At 37.8% G+C, this 19,645-nt stretch overlaps 1 protein-coding gene across 6 annotated transcripts in view; it reads right to left on the reverse strand.

The window, feature by feature from the left end:
* Positions 1-19,645, reverse strand: part of CSGALNACT2 (chondroitin sulfate N-acetylgalactosaminyltransferase 2) — a 46,532-nt gene that overhangs the window by 11,347 nt on the left and 15,540 nt on the right. For 3 of the 6 annotated variants that reach the window (XM_043596928.1, XM_043596931.1, XM_043596930.1), the window contains exons 2-6: positions 16,598-17,533; positions 13,617-13,833; positions 12,169-12,270; positions 8,728-8,906; positions 6,697-6,791 (exon numbers count right to left, since the gene is read on the reverse strand). In XM_043596928.1, the coding sequence (XP_043452863.1) occupies positions 6,697-6,791; positions 8,728-8,906; positions 12,169-12,270; positions 13,617-13,833; positions 16,598-17,258 (1,254 nt within the window). In that variant the 5' untranslated portion in view covers positions 17,259-17,533. The other 3 variants (XM_043596929.1, XM_043596932.1, XM_043596933.1) reach the window with 3 other exon arrangements.

Genomic DNA, 19,645 nt, shown 5'->3' on the forward strand with positions numbered 1-19,645 from the left:
CCACTAGTGTCTCCTTCTGCCTGCAACTGCTTTTCCCCAGTAAGGGTAGCAGGTTCCTTCCTGTTACTTGGATGGCCTCTCCTACAGCCCAATCTCAGAAAGGTCTTTCTGACCAAGCACACCACAGAAACCACCTAATCACTCTTCACAACTCAGCCTATTTTAATGATCTGTATGGTATTTATTAATTGACTTTATCTTCCATCTCCTCCTACCAGAATAAATATTCCTGTGAATGGTAACCATGTCTATATGGTTCCAGGTGCTGGGGGTTCCAGCGGTGAATAATGGCTGGTATAGCATGAACGCTACTGGATGAATTAATATAACAGAGGCAGTTTGTGCACTCGGTAAGAGTGGAGACACATGGCCCAGCCTTCTGGCCCCAACCCTGCCAGGCCCGTGGGCAGGCACTCAATCACCATACAGCTGTGTCCTTGTCTGTAAAACCGGGGTAAAAATAGCACCTACTTCAGAGGTTGTAAGAAGGATTAAATGAGTTAACATGTATGAAAAACAGAACAGTACCTTACACAGAGAAAAGGGTACATAAAAAAATAGCCATCATTAACATTAAAGTATCATCTAAAAAAGATACACCATTTCCCGTTTTTTAAAAATTTTATTTTGATGTAATCTCTACACCCAACGTGGGTCTTCAACTCATGATCCTGAGACCAAGAGTCACATGCTCCTCTGACTGAGCCAGCCAGGCGCCCCCATTCCCCACTTCTTAAACTTTGTATTTTCCGCTACATTTACACTGCTGTATACATCTACATTTCATGAACATTTTCCTTTAGGTACATATTCACCACTGTAGGTACTATAATTCAATTTATTATTTGATCATTAGAGTTTTACTTGCTTTCAATGTTGTCAATATTATTATGTGAATTGCTACTCCAGAGCTCTGCTTCCTCAGGAGAGAATCCTGGGAGTGGAGATTACTGGATCAGAGAGATGAACCTGTTTGAAAACTCCTGGCCCAGGGAGCTTGCCTGCATTCCTACACCACCTGCAGGGATGGGAGACTTCCATCCTGCCGGCCTCGCTTGCATGGCTGTTTTAAACAGTGATTTTACAGCAGCAAAAAAGTTTCGCACTGCTGTTTTAATTTATTCTTCGTAATTTTACTATTTAAATATGTTTATTGTGAATTATTACCAACTGTCTTTTAATCATTTTTTCTATTGGTGTATTTCCTACTTACTTTGAATATTAAGGAGATAATATTACACATTAAGGAGAGCAAGCTTTTGTCTTACTTTAAGTGGGGAGACTGAAGTTTAGAAAGGGTAACTTGCAAAGGTTACAAAGGAGCGAAGCTAGAGCTTGAAGTGGAAGCACTTAAACTTATCTTTCTGCATAACATCTAGAATGAACCTACATTCAAACTATTCTTTTCCCACATCTTCCCAAACCAGACAAGAATATTAGTATGCTTTTATATTTCTCTTTACCCTCATATGTTGACTCCATTTGGCACTTTTTTTATCAAGTAATTTTTTTATAAATAATTTTTTTTTGTTTTGGAGTAATTTTACGTTTATAGAAAAGTTGCAAAGCAGCAGAGAGAGTTCTCATATACTTCTCATCTAATTCTAACTTCCCCTAGAAGTTATTATCTTACATTGTTGTGGTACATTTATAAAAACTAAGAAATCAACACTGGTACATTACTATTAACTAAATTTGAGACTTTTGTTTGGATTCCACCAGTTTTTCCTTTAATGTCCTTTTTCTGTTCCAGGATCCAGTCTAAGGCACCAAACTGCATTTATCTGTTATGTCTCCTTGGTCTCCTGAGAACCTGTCAGTTTCCTAGTTTTGTTTTGTTTTTTTTTTTTTTTTTAACATTTATTTATTTTTGAGACAGAGAGAGACAGAGCATGAACGGGGGAGGGGCAGAGAGAGAGGGAGACACAGAATCAGAAGCAGGCTCCAGGCTCTGTGCCATCAGCCCAGAGCCTGACGCGGGGCTCGAACTCACGGACCGCGAGATCGTGACCTGAGCGAAAGTCGGACGCTTAACCGACTGAGCCACCCAGGCGCCCCCCTAGTTTTGTTTTTAACGACCTTGACACTTTTAAGTTTATTTTTTTTAGTAACCTCTACACCCAACGTGAACCTTGAACTCATGACCCCGAGATCAAGAATCATCTGCTACTCCTCTGAGCCAGCCAGGCACCCCTGATCTTGACAACTTTGAGGAGTACTGGTCAAATATTTTGTAGAATACTGGTTTTGTCTGATGTTTTTCATGATTAGGGTTTTGGAGGGAAGGCCACAGAAGTGAAATGCCCTTCTTGCTACATCATATCAGGGGTGCATAACAACCCTGGTAATGTTAGCCTTCATCACTTAGGGCTTAAGGTGGTGTCTACCAGGTTTCTCCCCTGAAAAGTTATTCTCTTTCCATACTTGATTCTTTAGAAGTGAGTCACCTAGCTCCACCTACTGGAAAAGAAAATACCTACATAAGTTGTTTGGAATTCTGTAAGAAGACTGGTCTCTTTCCCCTCATCTACTCTTATTTTATCTAAAAAGCTTGTCTACCCATTGATTATTATTTATCTACTTGCTCATTTATTAATTTTCTAAATTTTTTTTTTTTTTTTTTTTTTATGATGAGAGAGCGAGAGAACAGGGGAGGGGCAGAGAGAGAAGGAGACAGCATCTGAAGCAGGCTCCAGGCTCTGAGCTGCCAGCACAGAGCCCGATGCAGGGCTCGAACCCACAAACCGCGAGATCATGACCTGAGCCGAAGTTGGACGCTTAACCAACTGAACCACCTAGGCGCACCTCCACTATTTATTTATACCAGTATGGGCTCAAGGATATTTATTTTATGCTTGGGGTTGCAATCCAGGACTATGTTATTTATCTTGTGCTCAAATTGTTCCAGCTTTGCCATTGAGAGTTCTTCCAGGCTCCTGTGTCCCTTTGACAGACCCTTACCTCACCCTTTTGTTGTTTGAGTACTTCCTTACTTTCTGGACCTTCAGGCTCCTTAATTTCCTGTCCCAGCACTAAGATCTGGAAGCTTGGTATGCTTGTTACTCTTGGGGTATCACTGCTTCTAGGTCTTCTCAGGGGACAGAGCTAGGTAATACTTGTAAGCATGTACCGTTTGACTTTTAAATCCCCAATTGTTATTCATTTCTTTTTTATTATGTGTTTCATCAACAACTGTTTAAACAAAAGTTTTGCTGGGGTTTTGTTGTTGTTGACCACTGTTACATTCTCAGATTTTCTTTCATACAGGCTCATTTCTCATTCTGCTGAAGAGGTCTGTAAGAAGTAAACCGAGTCCCTGAATGTTCAACAATGTCTATTTTGCTCTCAAACAGATCAAATATGAATTCCAGAATTAAAGTTGTTTCTCTCAGAATGTTCAAGGTATTGTTTGATTGTCTTCTAGCACCAATATTATCAAAATGAAGGTGAATGCCAATCTGATTTTTACTCCTTTGTAGACAAGCTGGGGTTTGCTATTTTTGGTGTCTCTAAAAGCTATCAGGATTGTCCCTTCATTGTTCTCAAATGCCAGAAGACTTGTCTTTCCTTGGTTCTTTGAAGTTTTCTTCTATTTCCTCCTCTGTTTTCTCTTTTTTCTCCCTTCTGGAACTCCTATTCAATCAACAATTTTGGGAGCTTCTTGACTGATCCCTCATGTCTCAGTTTTTCTCTCACATCATCTCTCTTGGTCTTTGTGTGCCCAGATGGCTTGTCTTCTAGTTTACAAATTTGTTTCAACTGTGACCATTCCACCAGTCAGCCCATTTACTGAGTTTCAGATTTTTGTAATTTCCCAATTCTGACCTTTTTAGCACCAAATCTGGTTTTATGAATTTAAAGTTTTCTCTTCCTAAACACATATTTATCTTAAAGTTGTTTTCATTCTGTATTCATATTCTCATGTGTTATCTTTTCTGTTTTTCTGTTGGTTTGGCTACTCCTGGTTAACCGCTACTGATTTTTGTTTCAAAAATCACTGTTCGGGGCGCCTGGGTGGCGCAGTCGGTTAAGCGGCCGACTTCAGCCAGGTCACGATCTCACGGACCATGAGTTCGAGCCCCGCGTCAGGCTCTGGGCTGATGGCTCAGAGCCTGGAGCCTGTTTCCGATTCTGTGTCTCCCTCTCTCTCTGCCCCTCCCCCGTTCATGCTTTGTCTCTCTCTGCCCCAAAAATAAATAAACGTTGAGAAAACAAAACAAAAAAAAAAATTGAAAAAAAAAAATCACTGTTCAAAAACCTTTGGCTGTTAGCTGTGAGTAGAGGGGCTTATCTCCAGTAATAGTGGAAGAGGGGCAAATGTGCCAAGAGTAGCTCATCTTCAGAGCCTGGGGCTCCCTATCCACCCTGCAACTCAATATCCCCCAAACCGTGCTCTGCCTCTCTTGCTCCAGAACTACATACCCTGCTGCAGGCTACAGTTCAATGCCTAGGATGCCTGTTGCTGAGCACATGGCCAGAGAATACATACTTCACTACTCTCTGCCTTCTATGAGCTCAGAGGATGCAAAGCAGCCCCATCTTGTGTTCTCCTGAACACGTTCCAGATTCTTCTCTCCACTACTGATCCTATGCCAACTACTGCCATCTTACAGAAATTTCTCAAAATATGGATCTACCAGTGAGTGGCACTTCTCTCATTTTGCAGTGCTAATATACCTTTTTGTTTTCAGTAATTCACTTTTACAAAGAATTTAGGGTGTCAGATAAGGCAAATGTGGGTGCTTCGTTTGTCATTTTGATCCCATCTGTTTCTATATTCCTCAGTAACACTGGCCTACAGATAAGGTACAGGGTATGTGTATATAAACGCCTTGCCAGGTGTTCCTCTGAAGAGAATGTTGGCTTCATAAAATTTATTAAGTAGATCATATGGTACTAACTGTTCTTTTTTGGAAAAACTCACCAGTAAAACATTATACCTATGCACCTGCAGGATAATTTTTTGATAACTGTTCTAATTTTTTAAGTGGTTCTTAGTCTTTTCAGAGCTTCCATCTTTTTTATTCATAAAGCACTAACAAAAACTTTGCTCATGTTAATAGTTTATAAATGCTCAAATCTTTTATCTAGATTTTTTTTTAACTTACCATATAAAAACGATTTCTCTCAATGTTTTCTTATTCTAATTTCCAATGATGTGTTTTTCTGTTTACCCCAAATCTGTCCACGTTGATTAAAATATTTTTTTTAGCATGGGGCGCTTGGGTGGCTCAGTCGGTTAAGCGTCCGACTTTGGCTCAAGTCATGATCTCACGGTTCGTGGGTTCAAACCCCGCACTGGGCTCTGTGCTGACAGCCTGGAGTCTGGAGCCTGCTTCGGATTCTGTGTCTCCCTCTCTCTGTTCCTCCCCTGCTCACATTCTGTCTGTCTCTCTCAAAAATAAATAAAACTTAAAAAAAAAACAGAAAAAAAATTTTTTTGCACATAAAGATTAAGGTCCTATAGATTAGTGAAACTATTATTTTTGGTTCATTAATTTCTGCCTTTATCTTTCTTTCTTCAGAGTTATTTTTCATTTTTTAACATCTTAATTGACTTCTTAGTTTGTTTCCATTTTTATTTAATATTAACAATAAAAGATTAGGCTAAGTGCAATATAGTATCCTGGTCTGGAACCTAGAACAGAAAAAGGATGTTAGTAGAAGAAGTAATGGAATCCTAATCTATAGTGTAGTTAGCAGTACTTAACCAATGTTAAGTTCTAATTTTGATCATCACTTATATAGATATTAACCTTAGGGAAACCGGGTGAAGTATAGGAAGGCTCTATATTACCTTTCAAGCTTTTCTGTAAATCTAAATTATTCCAACATAGAAGTTTATTAAAAAAAAAAAAAGTATATTAACTCTATCAAGAACTAGAAGTTCTAATATGTGGCATTTCCACACCATGACTTTCTATGTAGTTGCCCACAGAATATTATTCCTTCTTATTTAGTTTTAATTTCTAGTTAATAAGGTTTCTTTTAATTTAAAAAAATTGTTTTTTTACTGTTTACTTATTTCTGAGAGACAGAGTACCAGCAGGGGAGGAGCAGAGAGAGAGAGGGAGACACAGAATCCAAAGCAGGCTCCAGGCTCTGAGCTGTCAGCACAGAGCCCAATGCGGAACTCAAACCCACAAACCATGATATCATGACCTGAGCTGAAGTTGGATGCTTAACCAACTGAGCCACCCAGGCACCCTTAGTTAATAAGGTTTTTAAAATTAAAATTTATTTTTATTTATTTTTCTTTTATTAAAAAATTTTTAATATTTTTGAGAGAGAGAGAAAGAGGGGAAGAGAGAGAGAGAGAGAGAGAGAGAGAGCGAGCGAGCATGAGTTGGGGAGGGGCAGAGAGACAGGGAGACACAGAAACTGAAGCAGGCTGAACCATCCAGGCGTCCCTAAAATTTATTATTACTGAAAATCTGTTGGCAGAAATGACTAAAATTTTCATATTCTAGAACATTGTTTTCTCTGTGTCCTAAATTTTTCTTTCCCCCTCTAGAATGGTACTTAATTCTAAAACAATAAACGTGAAACCATCTTATCGTGGGGGGTGTAAAAGAGACAATGAAAATATGTTTATAATAACTACAGTTTTTTATGGAAACTTTCTTTTCTACTTGTGAAACAAATATAAAGGAATCTAGCAAGATCTTTGTGGCCTTTCCTGACAGTGAATCTTACCAGCTGCTGCTCCACAGGCGGTGGTACATCCTGACTGGCATAAACAATGGCAGGGTTGTAAAGACTGAACACCACAGGGTAAAACACCTTCTTACCTATAAATTAAATTATATGATTACATCACACAAAGAAGTCATAAAATGAAAAGACTCATCAGTACTGCATTATCAACATTTTATTAAAGTCTTTCTTCAGTCATATGACTTTATCAATATTGTATTTTATCAATTTTCAGGCTACCAAACATCATGCTAGATTTGACGAAATAATGATGACACATCAGTAGGCCAGGCTATGAAATTATAAGCCAAAATAGACTAAAAAATAGACTAAAGGGTGTTCTACACATTTATTCTCTTCGATTTTAGGAAGATACACAAAGGTGTTCTCTCAGCTATTCATTAGGTAAGCTATTTATTACTCATCATTTCATCTAATTAGTAGGGATAGATGTAGGTTAACCTTTGACAATCACCAAGAACTTAGAAACTTTTGTTAAAGCCATCCTTCAAAACAAATCATAGAAACAGTAAATCCAAAGAATATTATACAATGAACAGATATGTACAGAATTAAAATATAGAACTGTACATGGATTTGAATAAGATTTGTAAAAGCTGGGAAGAGTTAAAATTACCTGATCTAATAGCTGCTGCAGAAGCCTTTGTCATTAGTATTCAAATTTATAGCACTAAAGGGAAGCTAAAGACTAGCTCATCTTCCCCCCAATAAAGACTGGTCTCAGTCAGTTGTGATAATATGAAGTGCTCAGTAACTATCAAGTACCTGTGGCAATGTGGTAGGCTTTTTATTGCAAGATCCCAACTAGATGCTCATCTCACTTTTGTTAAAACTCACTTAGGAATGGGGAGGTCAATTCTCAGAGGCCAATCTATTTCTAGACATAAAAATATATCTTTCGCGTTGAGCAAACATGTTTCCTTCTACTTCCACATTGTGAACTTCATGTTGACTGGTGTCACAAAAGTAAACCTAACCCTCATTTATTCACTAGGTTCTCAAAGAGTTCCTGACAATCATCCCTCATGAAAATAATAAGAAAGTAATAATTTTCATGATATGAATAGTTCTACAAAAAAATTTACTATGAGATTTTTTAGTACAGAAAACTTCCTTTTCACATTTAAAATAAGATTTGGGGGTGCCCAGGGATGCCTGGGTGGCTCAGTGGGTTAAGAGTCCTTCTCATAGTTCATGAGTTCAAGCCCCACATCAGGCTCTGTGGTGACAGCTCAGAGCCTAGAGCCTGCTTCAAATTCCGTGTCTCCCTCTCTCTCTGCCCCTCACCCGCTTGCACTCTTTCAAAAATAAACAAACATTAAAAAAAAACATCTGGGGGTGCCTGGGTAGCTCAGTTGTTTGAGTGTCCAACTCTTGATTTTGGCTCAGGTCATGATCCCAGGGTCATGGATTGAGCCCTGTGTTGGGCTCCATGTGAAGCCTGCTTAAGATTCATTCTCTCTCTCTCTCTTCTCCGCCTCTCTCCCCTGTTCGCGTGCTTTCTCTCTCTCTCTCAAAAAAAAAAAAAAGATTTGATTTATAAAAATGTCATCTGCCCATACATTTTCAAAAAATATCTACAACACAGGCAAAGAATAGTAAATCATCTAAATCATCCCCATACACATAGCAAGGACACCAAGTACCATCTGTATCTGGACCTGCACGTGTGTCTTTGTGTTGGCACCACCTGCCTGAGGCACAGTGCTACTGGCTCTCACACATCTCCACATTGTCTGCTTGGCTCTGTTTCTGAGAAGTGCTGCTTCCTCCTTGTCAATTTTAAGGCCTTTGCTTATCTGGATTCAATTGTTGGCAACAGAATTTGGCCGCAAGAGAAGAAGGGTATGAACTTCAGAAGGGCAAATTTTCACTTTTCTACTTAATATTCTAGTTAAAGTATGCCTAATATACCTTTAAGAAAACATAATTAACTTGATTCCAAATGTGGGACATGCTGACACTGTGCTAAATTTCTACACTCAGTTCATCTACCAACATTTTACGCACCTGGCTCAGCATTTAACCGGCAGCTGTTAAGGAATTCGGCTGAGAAATATATATCAACATCACAGAAAAACATCAAGACCTCTCCCTTGTCCCAAGCTTGGGCACCCACATTTAGTCCTTGTCCACGATTAAATTCTTCATTCAATGGGATCAAAGTATAATTGTGAAAATTAGACTCACTAGGAGGAAAACATATACAACAAAGGATAAGTCCCATTTAAAGCTTAACAACTCTCTTCTTTCAACACAACTTACGCAATATGTTTTACGCTCTAGATATTTTTTTACTTTGGTTCTACATTCATACAGGGAAAGGAAATCTCCAGCTTCACATGTATGATCATCATCAGAGACAGATACTCACTAAATGCCCATATTTGAGGCAATGTGCTGGTGGTGTGAGCTTAACAACTGTTGAGGGGCCACTGACCTTCAGGATGTTAAAAACTTATTGGGCAGATAAGAAACATACACATGGAAAAATGGCCATTAATATTTGGTAATAAATAATGCATTCCATGTAAATGGTACATGCAAAGAGTACTCTTGCTCTAGAGTTTTTCAGATCTTTGCTCACACATCTCCTTATCAGAGGAGTCCCCCTCACACCATATGTGAAGTTGCTCTGACTTCCCTCTCTTTCTTCAATATTTACCGCCCTGCCTGGCTTTGCTTTACTCAGTACCACCAGACATGTTTATTCGTGTGTCTTCCCACACTGGAATATAAACTCCATGAGAGCAGGGGCTTTGTTTTGTTTGTTACTATGGATACAGTGCACCTCCTCAAAGAGTAGGGTTCAATAAATATTTGCTGAATGAATGAATGAACAGCAGTTCTGAGAAAAAAGATTGCTTTTGTCTGAGAGTAGTTAGAGATGATGTTAGAAGCAGAATTAATTTATGCCTTGATTAAAATCCTGAATTCAGTAGTGAGTTTAGAGGTTATTCCAATTAATTATCCTCAAAGGTAAAGAGATGAGAGTAGAAAGCATTTTAGAGAACAGGGATCAGACAAATCAGATTGGAACAAAGGGATCCTAAAATGGGAACAATGAGAGAAGACCAGAAAAGGGTCAGACTGAGGAGTGAGTGCCTTCTGTGAGAAGTTAAAGGACCTGGTCTGTGTCCTTGAGGCAAGGAGTTTTTCTGCCAGGGCCGTGGTTCTCACAATGAAGTCCCCACACCCACAGCATTAGCCTCCCTGGGAAAGTATTAGAAACCCTTCCTGGGTGGGTCTGGGCTACACCCCAGACCTCTGAATCAGATACTAGAGGTGACAATGAGCATCTGTGTCTCTCTTGAGACAGATCATTCCAGGTCGCTCTGATGTTAAAGTTGGGAGAAGTGCTGTGCTAGGGTACAGCTGGCTCAAAAAAGGGACATTTTAGGAAGATAATTCTTGTAACAGTATGGAGAATGGAGAGATGGAAGCAAAGGCTCAAATAGTGTATGGAGTGGACTCCACATGCTCTGAATGCCCACAATGTCCTCCTCATGGGATACAAATCTCTCCTTTCTTTTGGGAAAACTGCTGATTACCACCTCACACTCCCAGCACCCAGCAGAGGAACTAATCATAGAACACCCCAACCACAGTAACTTCCTAGGGGCGGGGACCAGACTCAAGCTGGGCCAATCACAATACCCCCACCCCTCATGAGTGGGCAAAACTCCTTCCCTGGGCTTTTCTCAACTGGATCTGGGAGAAAGCTCTTTCCTCTCTGATGGCAAAGCTGAGAAGATGTGAGCCCAAAGCCGCCAACAGCCATATACCTCACATGTGGAAGAAGCCAATCTGCAATAGGAGAATGAAATCAACATGCAGAGAAAAACAGACAAGAAGATAACAAGAGAATTTTCATGGTATTCAAGTCTCTGGTTCCAGTCCCTAAGATATCAAAGCTGTTTTGTTTTTTTCCCCCAAATTTGGTAATAATCCCCTTAGTTTGGGAGCTACCCAAAATTCTTTCATAACATTCCCAGTTTCCTTAAGTATTCCCTAAGTTTAAGATAGGTTTCCATCATGTGCCACAGAGGAGTCTTGATTAAAGCAGGGACAACTTCCGTAATACCAATAGAAGTGCTTGGCACTTAGTAGGTGACCTGAAAATGGTAAGCAGGGAAGAAATGAAGGGAGGGGAAACCTGGGTTAGGTGGTGGCAGCAGCAAGAAAGAACAGAGAAGAGGTCCTGTGTAGTAAGCAAGAACTTATTAGAGGTAAAGAATGAGTGAAAGATGCTAGCTCTCAGACATTAAGCCCAGGGGATCATGAGAATGGTCTTAGTCTAAACTGAAAGAGGGCCATCGGGAGAAGAATAGCTAGTGTGAAGTAGGAGACAATGTTTGTTTTTTATTCATGTGCTGTGAGAGTCCCTTTGGGGTAGGGACTCCAAGTCCTTCCTCTGTGCCCGTCCTACTCCAACCACCCCAGTCAGACTCCCGAGCGGTGTACCTGGAACATAGTTGGTGGGATTCAATGAATGTTAGTTGAATGGTTCGAGAGGAATGGCCGGCCAAATCTGGACTCTTAGGGAATGGCCACAACTAGCAGAAAGGTAAAGAAGCAAGTAAAAGGATACAGAGTTGGCAGTGGACAAGACAATCAACCTAATACCTTACACTGTAATACATTTATATTTACAAAATATTTACATTTTACAAACATCAGAGGAAAGTGTCAAGAAGGAACTACTGGGTGGTTAGGCATCAAATATAAAAAAGCGATCAAAGAGGATAACACAGAAAAGTTTGAATTTGGCAGCTAGGTCCTAACTTTGGGCTCATAACTTAGAGATGAAAAGGCAGAAGGGCTGTAGAATTAATAATGGAGTATTAAGGAATTACAAATTCATTCATTCAAACCTCTGAGTACCTACTATGTGCCAGGTACTGTATGAGTTGCCTAATTAGAGAATTATTGTTCTATGAGGTTTAGCCAGAAAGGACAGAAACCTACTAGTAGTTGATGAGCATTATAGAGTCATGTGGTGGTGTCTTAATGACAGGGGAGACCTAAGCATCATTTGCAGGACAAGAAGAATGAACTTGGGGAAATGGAAGGAAAGAAAAGGTGACAAGTGAGAGAAAGCTCAGGAGATAATACTAAAGTGAAGGGATTAGATTTAGAAAAAGGAGAAGAGTCCAACACAAGGGAAGGAAGAAGTAATAAATGGAGGCAAATAAATAGAAGGTAGGTGGGCCACAGAGTGAGAGGGCCCAGATCATGCTAGGCTATCTGTCAAGAGGGCAGGGAAGACATATTATTTAGAGTTGCGTGAGTGAATTGAGGGGTGAAATGAGGAACTTATTATCACCGCCACTCATGTGCCCAGCCAACTTTTAAATAGCAGCTATTTAAAATTAACTAATTAAATATCTGAAATTCTCATTCTTCTAATGTTACATATCAAGGACTTCAATGTGGACATGGCTCACCAACCTTGTGACAGATTCTAGGATAGACTTGACTTTAGATAGTCCTTCTTTACCAAAATACACCACTGTGAGATGAATTCTCTTGTCCTGATGAATACACACATCCCTAACAGAATTGAAAAATAAAGTTCATTCAAGAAAATATATAAGGCACTACTCATTCAGAAAGCCATCACATGAAGCTTTAACAAAATGAATGAGGCATTACTCATTTAGAATGAAACTGCAGAAACTTTAAGTAAATATAAAAGCGGCAATATCGTTGAATTATTAAAGAAGTCACAGCAAATGCATAACAACATATGCACATGAATATAACCCTTTGAGGCCCACAGAAGTTGCCATATTTCAAAATCTTTTTGAAACATTTGCTTTGGTATTGCCTTCAGAAGCAAATACAAGCTATTCAAGGAAAGAAGTCTAATCAGTTCATAAACAAATAAATATTCAAGTTGTTGGTCAAGAGTTATTTTGTCTTCAGACTGGCTAATTCCAGAAATTATACCTATCATTAAGGAATAAATATTTGCCATGACTGATGTTACTTACTGTAAAGAATAATGTAGCATCTGAAAGCAATTCCAAGAAGGGCAGTAAAAAATGCTTTAGGAAATCAGATCTCAAGTGAGCTATTCCAAACAGGTAAAACTCATTGGAAGCATGATTTCTATATATTTTGCTACAGAACAGCATTAACTAATTTTTAAGTCCAATGATTTCAATATGAGAATAAAGATGGGATTATAAAGCATTAAAACTAGCATATTAGAATATTAAAAACATGGCAAAGGTTAAATTAAAACAAAAAAGCAAACTTTCCCCAGCTAGCTACCCTAATAACATACTTACTAATTTTTTTAACACTTTAGCATTTTAAAATATCCAAATTTAATGACAAAAAAGTTTTTAAAAATTATTAAACTCTCTGCTTCTCAAGATGGAATAACTGTCTCCCATTTTTAGTTGAATGTTCGTATTTCCGAAATTCATTTCAATTTTAAAATTCAAATTGTTCTCAAGGGAATCTTCTGGGGAAATAGCATTGTCCTATATCGTGATTGTGAAGGCAATTATGAGTGTATAGATTTGTCAAAACTCATTAAACTTCTACTTAAAATATGTGGGTTTTATTTATGTAATTTATACCTTATTAAAGTTATTTTTAAAGATTCAACTTGCCCTAAAGTGAATTCACACACAATTATAAAGGTCATCAAATGTAGTTTCTAATAGTTGTCACTCTCAATTTATTTCAAAGTTCAAACTGTCAATAACACACTATATTATACATGCTTAAAAAAAAAGAGAATAGCAAAAATTAAAATTCCCAAAGCCTACAAAATTACTCTATAATTCTAAGTAATCATACTCAATGAAGATGACTTAAGTAAATCTGCATGAAATGTGATTTTTTACAAGTGCTTAGTCAAATCATGACACCCTGAGAGTTACCTGAAGTTCTGCATAAACTGCGCAAAGGCTTCAGTTCTTTCAGCAAGTGGCACAATGATATTAATAATTGATCTAGTAATGTCAATCATCTCGCTCTTCACTTTCATGAGAGGTCCAAAAGGGCGGAAGAGGGTCACATGTCTATATTCCATAAGGTCTGCTTTCTTAAAAAAGAGTTCATACTGTGTGCCCTTATCTCTCTCGGTGCGATAATAACCTAAAGGAAAGAGTTAGGGATAAAGATGTCTCTATGTCAAAGTTTACAAATTCAATGTGAATACTGATTTTACTCAAAGATCAAGAGTACAACAGTAGACTGCAGGGTTTTTAATCATTTTGTGAAAATATTTACCCCATTGTACAGTTGTAAACAATTCTTTCTTTAAAAGGAGAGGTTAAAAAAAATGTTCACTGCTCTGTTATTATTCAATCCATAAATATGCTTCAAGTCACAACTGCCCCTTTTTACATATAACTTTTTTTAAATAGTAGAGCCTATCAACATAGTAATCTTATGATAAAAATAAATTATTTCTAGCAGTATTAAATTCTAGACCTGAGAGTCAAAACTTCTATTGCTCAGTTCGGTTCAATGAAAATAAATGGAATACCTTCGTGTCATTCATTGGTAGTACAAAGAGGGCTATGTGGTCCTGGTTTTGATAAAGGGTTAGTCTAGTGAGGAAGACAAAAATAAGTAAAAACAATACAGTGATATATACCTTACTCTACACACACACACACACACACACACACACACACACACACACACAATCTCTTTCTCTCTCTCTCTCTCTGAAGAGAGTGAAGTCAAAGAAAAATTAGTACAGATTTAAACATGGTGTTGTGAGATGCCTCCAGGAGAAAAGTCTGGAAGTCTATCGGGCAATCTGATTTTTAAGTGTGACATTCAAGAGAGAGGTAAGACCTATAGATGTGTGAGTCAGCCAATATCTGGGAATAAAACAATGAACAAGACAGACCGATTCCACTCCCTCCTGAGGCTTACAGTCTAAGAGGAACTACAAATTAGGAAATGGGCAATGCCAAATACTGTGATAAGTGCTATGAGAGGAGACATGGGTAGAGGTAACAGGAGGACACAGGAAGCACTGATATCTTAGACTTGTAGGTTGGAGATGACTTCTAAGTGAAGTGACATCTAAGTAAGTTAAAGTCTGGAAGAGGAATAGGAGTTACTCAATCTTTCTTTCTTTCTTTCTTTCTTTCTTTTCTTTTCTTTTCTTTTCTTTTCTTTTCTTTCTTTCTTTTCCTTCCTTCCTTCCTTCCTTCCTTCCTTCCTTCCTTCCTTCCTTCCTTCCTTCCTTCCTTCCTTTATTGGCAAGAGGAGTAACAGAGTGGAGGAAAAGTGGGGGAAAAAATATGTTCCATACAGAGAAAACTCTGTCAGTGAAAGATTCCAAAGAGTTATAAGATAAGCAGAGGTTGTAGAATATAAAACTGGCATAGCTTCCTTTCTTTTAGGCAAATGTGAAGACATTTTGCATTTTAGTGAATTATTTCCTCAGCAGCTTTCAATTCTGCCATAAACTACAAATATGGTGAAAAGACAAAAACTGAGCTTGCAGAAAAATTAGAAGAGTTTTGAGAGAAACAACCCATCCAAAATTGCAGTAAGTGACAGCAGAAAAAAAGAAGTGACTACAATGAAAAGATAGCTGCAATGCCACAGAAAAGCACAAGCCCTCCAAAGGTCTCAAGGTGCTACCATATTGTAGTATAGCAAGTACTATCCATGATGATTCAGGGTCAAAGAAACTACATACGATATACTGTTCACAGAATCAAGCAAAGAACTTTTTTTTAAAAATTTTTTAATGTTTTTATTTTTGAGACAGAGAGAGACAGAGCATGAGCAGGGGAGGGGCAGAGAGAGAGAGGGAGACACAGAATCCAAAGCAGGCTCCAGGCTCCGAGATGTCAGCAGAGAGCCCGATGTGGGGCTCGAACTCACAGACTGTGAGATCATGACCTGAGCTGAAGTCGGATGCTCAACCGACTGAGCCACCCAGGCGCCCCAAGAGAACTTTTAAGAAAGATTTATATCCAAAATGGTTTTTAAGTTTGTAATTAAACATCTAGCAGGAGATATAAAGTTGGAAATGGGTAGGAATATGTAATTATTCCTGTTTCTATCCATCAGCAAATGTCTTAAATTTATAGAAGTGTTCCTCAACTTTTGAGTCATACCCCATTTTGGCATGTATAAATGCCATCCCCTCTCTGCAGTCTATATTAGCAAAACAGGTTATTTCTTTACTTTTCCAAAAGCCAAATATGCTTTTCAAAATTATGTATGCCTCCTTGATGTTCTGACATGTGCTTCTCTTCCTCCTAAAATACAGAATAACTACCAATCTACTAAATTAGGGTTTTTTTCTTTTCTTTACCAAATAGTTTTCAAATCATTAACTTTAGTGCATACATTTAAAAAAATATAAAAAGGAATATCAAGACCAGATAAGAGAGGAATGCAAATACATACATGTACATACATAGCCCTAAGAGCCCTTTAACTTGACTAGTACTCTTCTACATAATCTTAGAAATATTCTATTTCCCTGGTCCTTATTCTTTTATTATGATCACAATATAACTTTTTTTAAAAAGCCACTTCAGGGCACCTGGGTGGCTCAGTTGGTTAAGCATTCAACTCTTGGTTTTGGCTTAGGTCATGATCTCAGGGTTTGTGAGACTGAGTCCCATGTCAGGCTCTGTACTGACAGAATCCCTCCTTGGGATTCTCTCTCCCTCTCTCTCTGCCCCTCCCTCCATTTGCTCCCTGTCTCTCAAAAATAAATAAATAAACTTAAAAAAAAAGCCACTTCAAATTCTTGGTGGAATGAAGTAGGTAAAAAATTAAATGTTCCACTACTGTAGATAATGACTTGTATTTCCAACATAGAATAATAGCATTTTGTCATACGAACAACTATGTATGAGCACATTTTTCACATTACCTTCTATGAAGTCATTTTCATTAAATATCATTTTCTCTCCAAGGGGACTGTCCTCCTCTTCCTGTTCATCATCTTCATCAGGATTATTAATAACCTCTAAGCCAGCTTCAATAACTTCTACCAATTCATCTTGCTTGTCTTTTCTAACTGGCTTTTCCTCAGGATGGCGAGTGAGACCCATTTCCAACTGGAATACTTTCATTAAGGTAAAACTTTCAAAAGGAATGACTCCATACTCACTAGGTAATTTGGCTCCTATGCTAACTTCAGCTTTGTCAATTTGGGAATGAAGAAACTCTAAAAGATCACTAGGTGTTTGTTCTTTGTTGCCTTGATAGCCTATGCCATTAGCCCCTACATTCTTTCTCTCTTGCAATGATCTCATCTTCTCACTCATTTCTTGTAATTCTTGTTTTAGTTGGGCAATTTGGCGTTTCAGACTGGTAGCCCTGGTTTGATAATGTTCTTCTTGCTCCTGTAGGAGGGCCTGGTAATACTCTTTACCATAGTTTTCCCCAATAACACCAGGAAGAGGTGCATTTCCATCAGTCTGGGGGGCGCATTCCAGAAGGTATAAAAATAATACCAAACTGCAGAGTAAAGCAAGACCCAACAGCAGCCAGTGGGTCCGGGTCTGAAGAATCAATCCTCTTCTAGGCATTCTTATTCATGTGGACTTGCCTAATGAGATAAGTTCTTTGGTTGTTCATTCCTTTAGAAAAAGGTTATCACAAATTAAAAACAAAATCAGGATTTCCATTAAAGGTACCAAAACGAACTCTGCTATAGCTTAAAAACTTTCTTCCGTCAGCAGTGAAGGCTGCTTGCAGAAATGAAAAATAGTGCATACTTCCTGTATTGTTACCATGACATCCAGAATAAAGAAATCTGATCTACAGAATCAGATAAAATTCCATTATATGTGTGGTGATTTTTCTGAAAGAAACAGATCAGAATCAATCAGAATTTTGTTTCCTTAAACATATCAAATTGTTGGTAGTTTCAGTAAACTTAGCTATGTGACTACCATATGTAGAACACCATAAGAAGTGCTAATAACAATGTAGAATATTCAGTAAATGCTGGGAGAAAGGATTAAGAAAAATACCTTATATAACACTAAAATGCCATATGTAATACTTTTAACCAGAATGTCTACACATCCATAACCTGAATAAATCAAAGAAACATTAAAATTATGTTTAGCATAGTTATTGTTACATAGACACTAACGTTTCTAATTACTTGAAAATTATATAATTTATAACTTTATTAACATAATATTTAGATTAATACCCCATTTCCCACCTAGAGCATATCACCATTTGGGAACTGAGTTTCCATAAATTGTTTCCGTTATGTTGGTAATGGCTTACTAGAGAGATATATTTTCTTCCAGTTTATTCAGTTCAAGCATTCTGTTTTATTAAATTTCAATGGATGAACTCAACCAGTATTAAACCCTTAAAATTAAGTGAGGGGTGGAGGGGAGGGACAATTCCAAAAGGTCACAGACATCTGGAAAACACATTAAGAAATATTTTTACATCCAAAGTCCTCCCATAGAGTATTTGGACATTAGATCACATAATTCTTTCCACTGTATTACACAGCAACAGATTTCCTACAAGTCTGGAAAGGTTTAGAGTCTATTTTAAAAACAACAACAACAACAACAAAAACTCAAAGCACAAAACAAAACAGAATGACCATTTTAATGTTTACCTATGAGGAAAAAAATTCAGAAACAATTTATAAATTTACAAAATCACATGCTCTGTTCATACCACAACCAGTTGTGTGAGTCTGTATTTCTATTTAAACTAAAGATTCTTCATTCTATAAATAGAGAAGGTTAAATTTAGGAGACTGGAGGCAGGGGAGGTCCCTGCTGCAGAGAGAACTTTCATTTTAACAAAGTATTTGTCAAGAAGGATATGTGATACTCCAGCAGACTTTTTATAAAGATGGTTTCTACCAGTGCAGCAGACCCTATGGAAGATCACCAGGGAACATCAGCCCTAGTCACTTTCTTAGTGAGTAGGGAAAGCCTGGATGCCTTCTGTGAAAAATGTTGCAATGTGTGTTGTGGTTTTGTTGTTGTTGTTGTATATGTGTGTATGTGTGTGGAACATATCTGTATAAAAATGTAGGATAGATTCAAACTTCTTATGGCCAGTAGACCACAAATAATGGTAATCACCCTTAGCCATTTATTACTTACGTTAACCAAATGATAACCAAGTATCATGAAAATTTTAATTTACTACTAGGAAGTTTTACTATGATGGCATCTCTTTTATTGATTATAAATCTTATTTTAAGTGATGTAGAAAAAAACAGGAAAAAAACTTCGTATAAATAAAAGTATCTAGGGGTGCCTGGGTGGCTCAGTCAGTTGAAAGTCTGACTTCAGCTCAAGTCATGACCTTATAGTTTATGAGTTCAAGCCCTGCGTCAGGCTCTGCGCAGACAGCTTGGAGCCTGGAGCCTGCTTCAGATTCTGTGTCTCCCTCTCTCCGCCTCCCCCGCTTGTGCTCTCCCTCTCTCTATAATAAATAAATAAACATTAAAAAAATTATTTTAAGAAAGGTATCTAATTAAAAAATAAGGATGCAAAGCTAATATTAGTTCTAGGACTTTACCACGTCTCAAAACCATAGTTCTTAGCTTGAATATCATTACTTAAAAGATAAAATTCAGAGGTATCTCTTTTAACTACTTATAAGTTATTACTAGCCTGCTTATTAGGGAAAAGACTAAAACTGAAAATGTAGAGCCACAATCTTACATAAGTTATTAATAAAGTTATACATATTTAACACATTCTAGGTAGTTTTGCTATAAGCATCTTTCCCACAAGCATTTTTGCTGAATAACTAATAAGGTCATAAGGCAATTTTGCTGTCAAAGATTAAAAAAAATAACTGGCTGACAGTTTCTTGGTTTTATCAACTAGACGACAGCTTGGTTTCATTTCTCCATTGACCGTAGTACTCCCATTTTTATATTATATAAATCTTAGCCCCCATAATATTCTATCCAGTG

Source organism: Prionailurus bengalensis, chromosome D2 (assembly GCF_016509475.1).
Source record: "Prionailurus bengalensis isolate Pbe53 chromosome D2, Fcat_Pben_1.1_paternal_pri, whole genome shotgun sequence".
Classification (NCBI taxonomy): domain Eukaryota; kingdom Metazoa; phylum Chordata; class Mammalia; order Carnivora; family Felidae; genus Prionailurus; species Prionailurus bengalensis.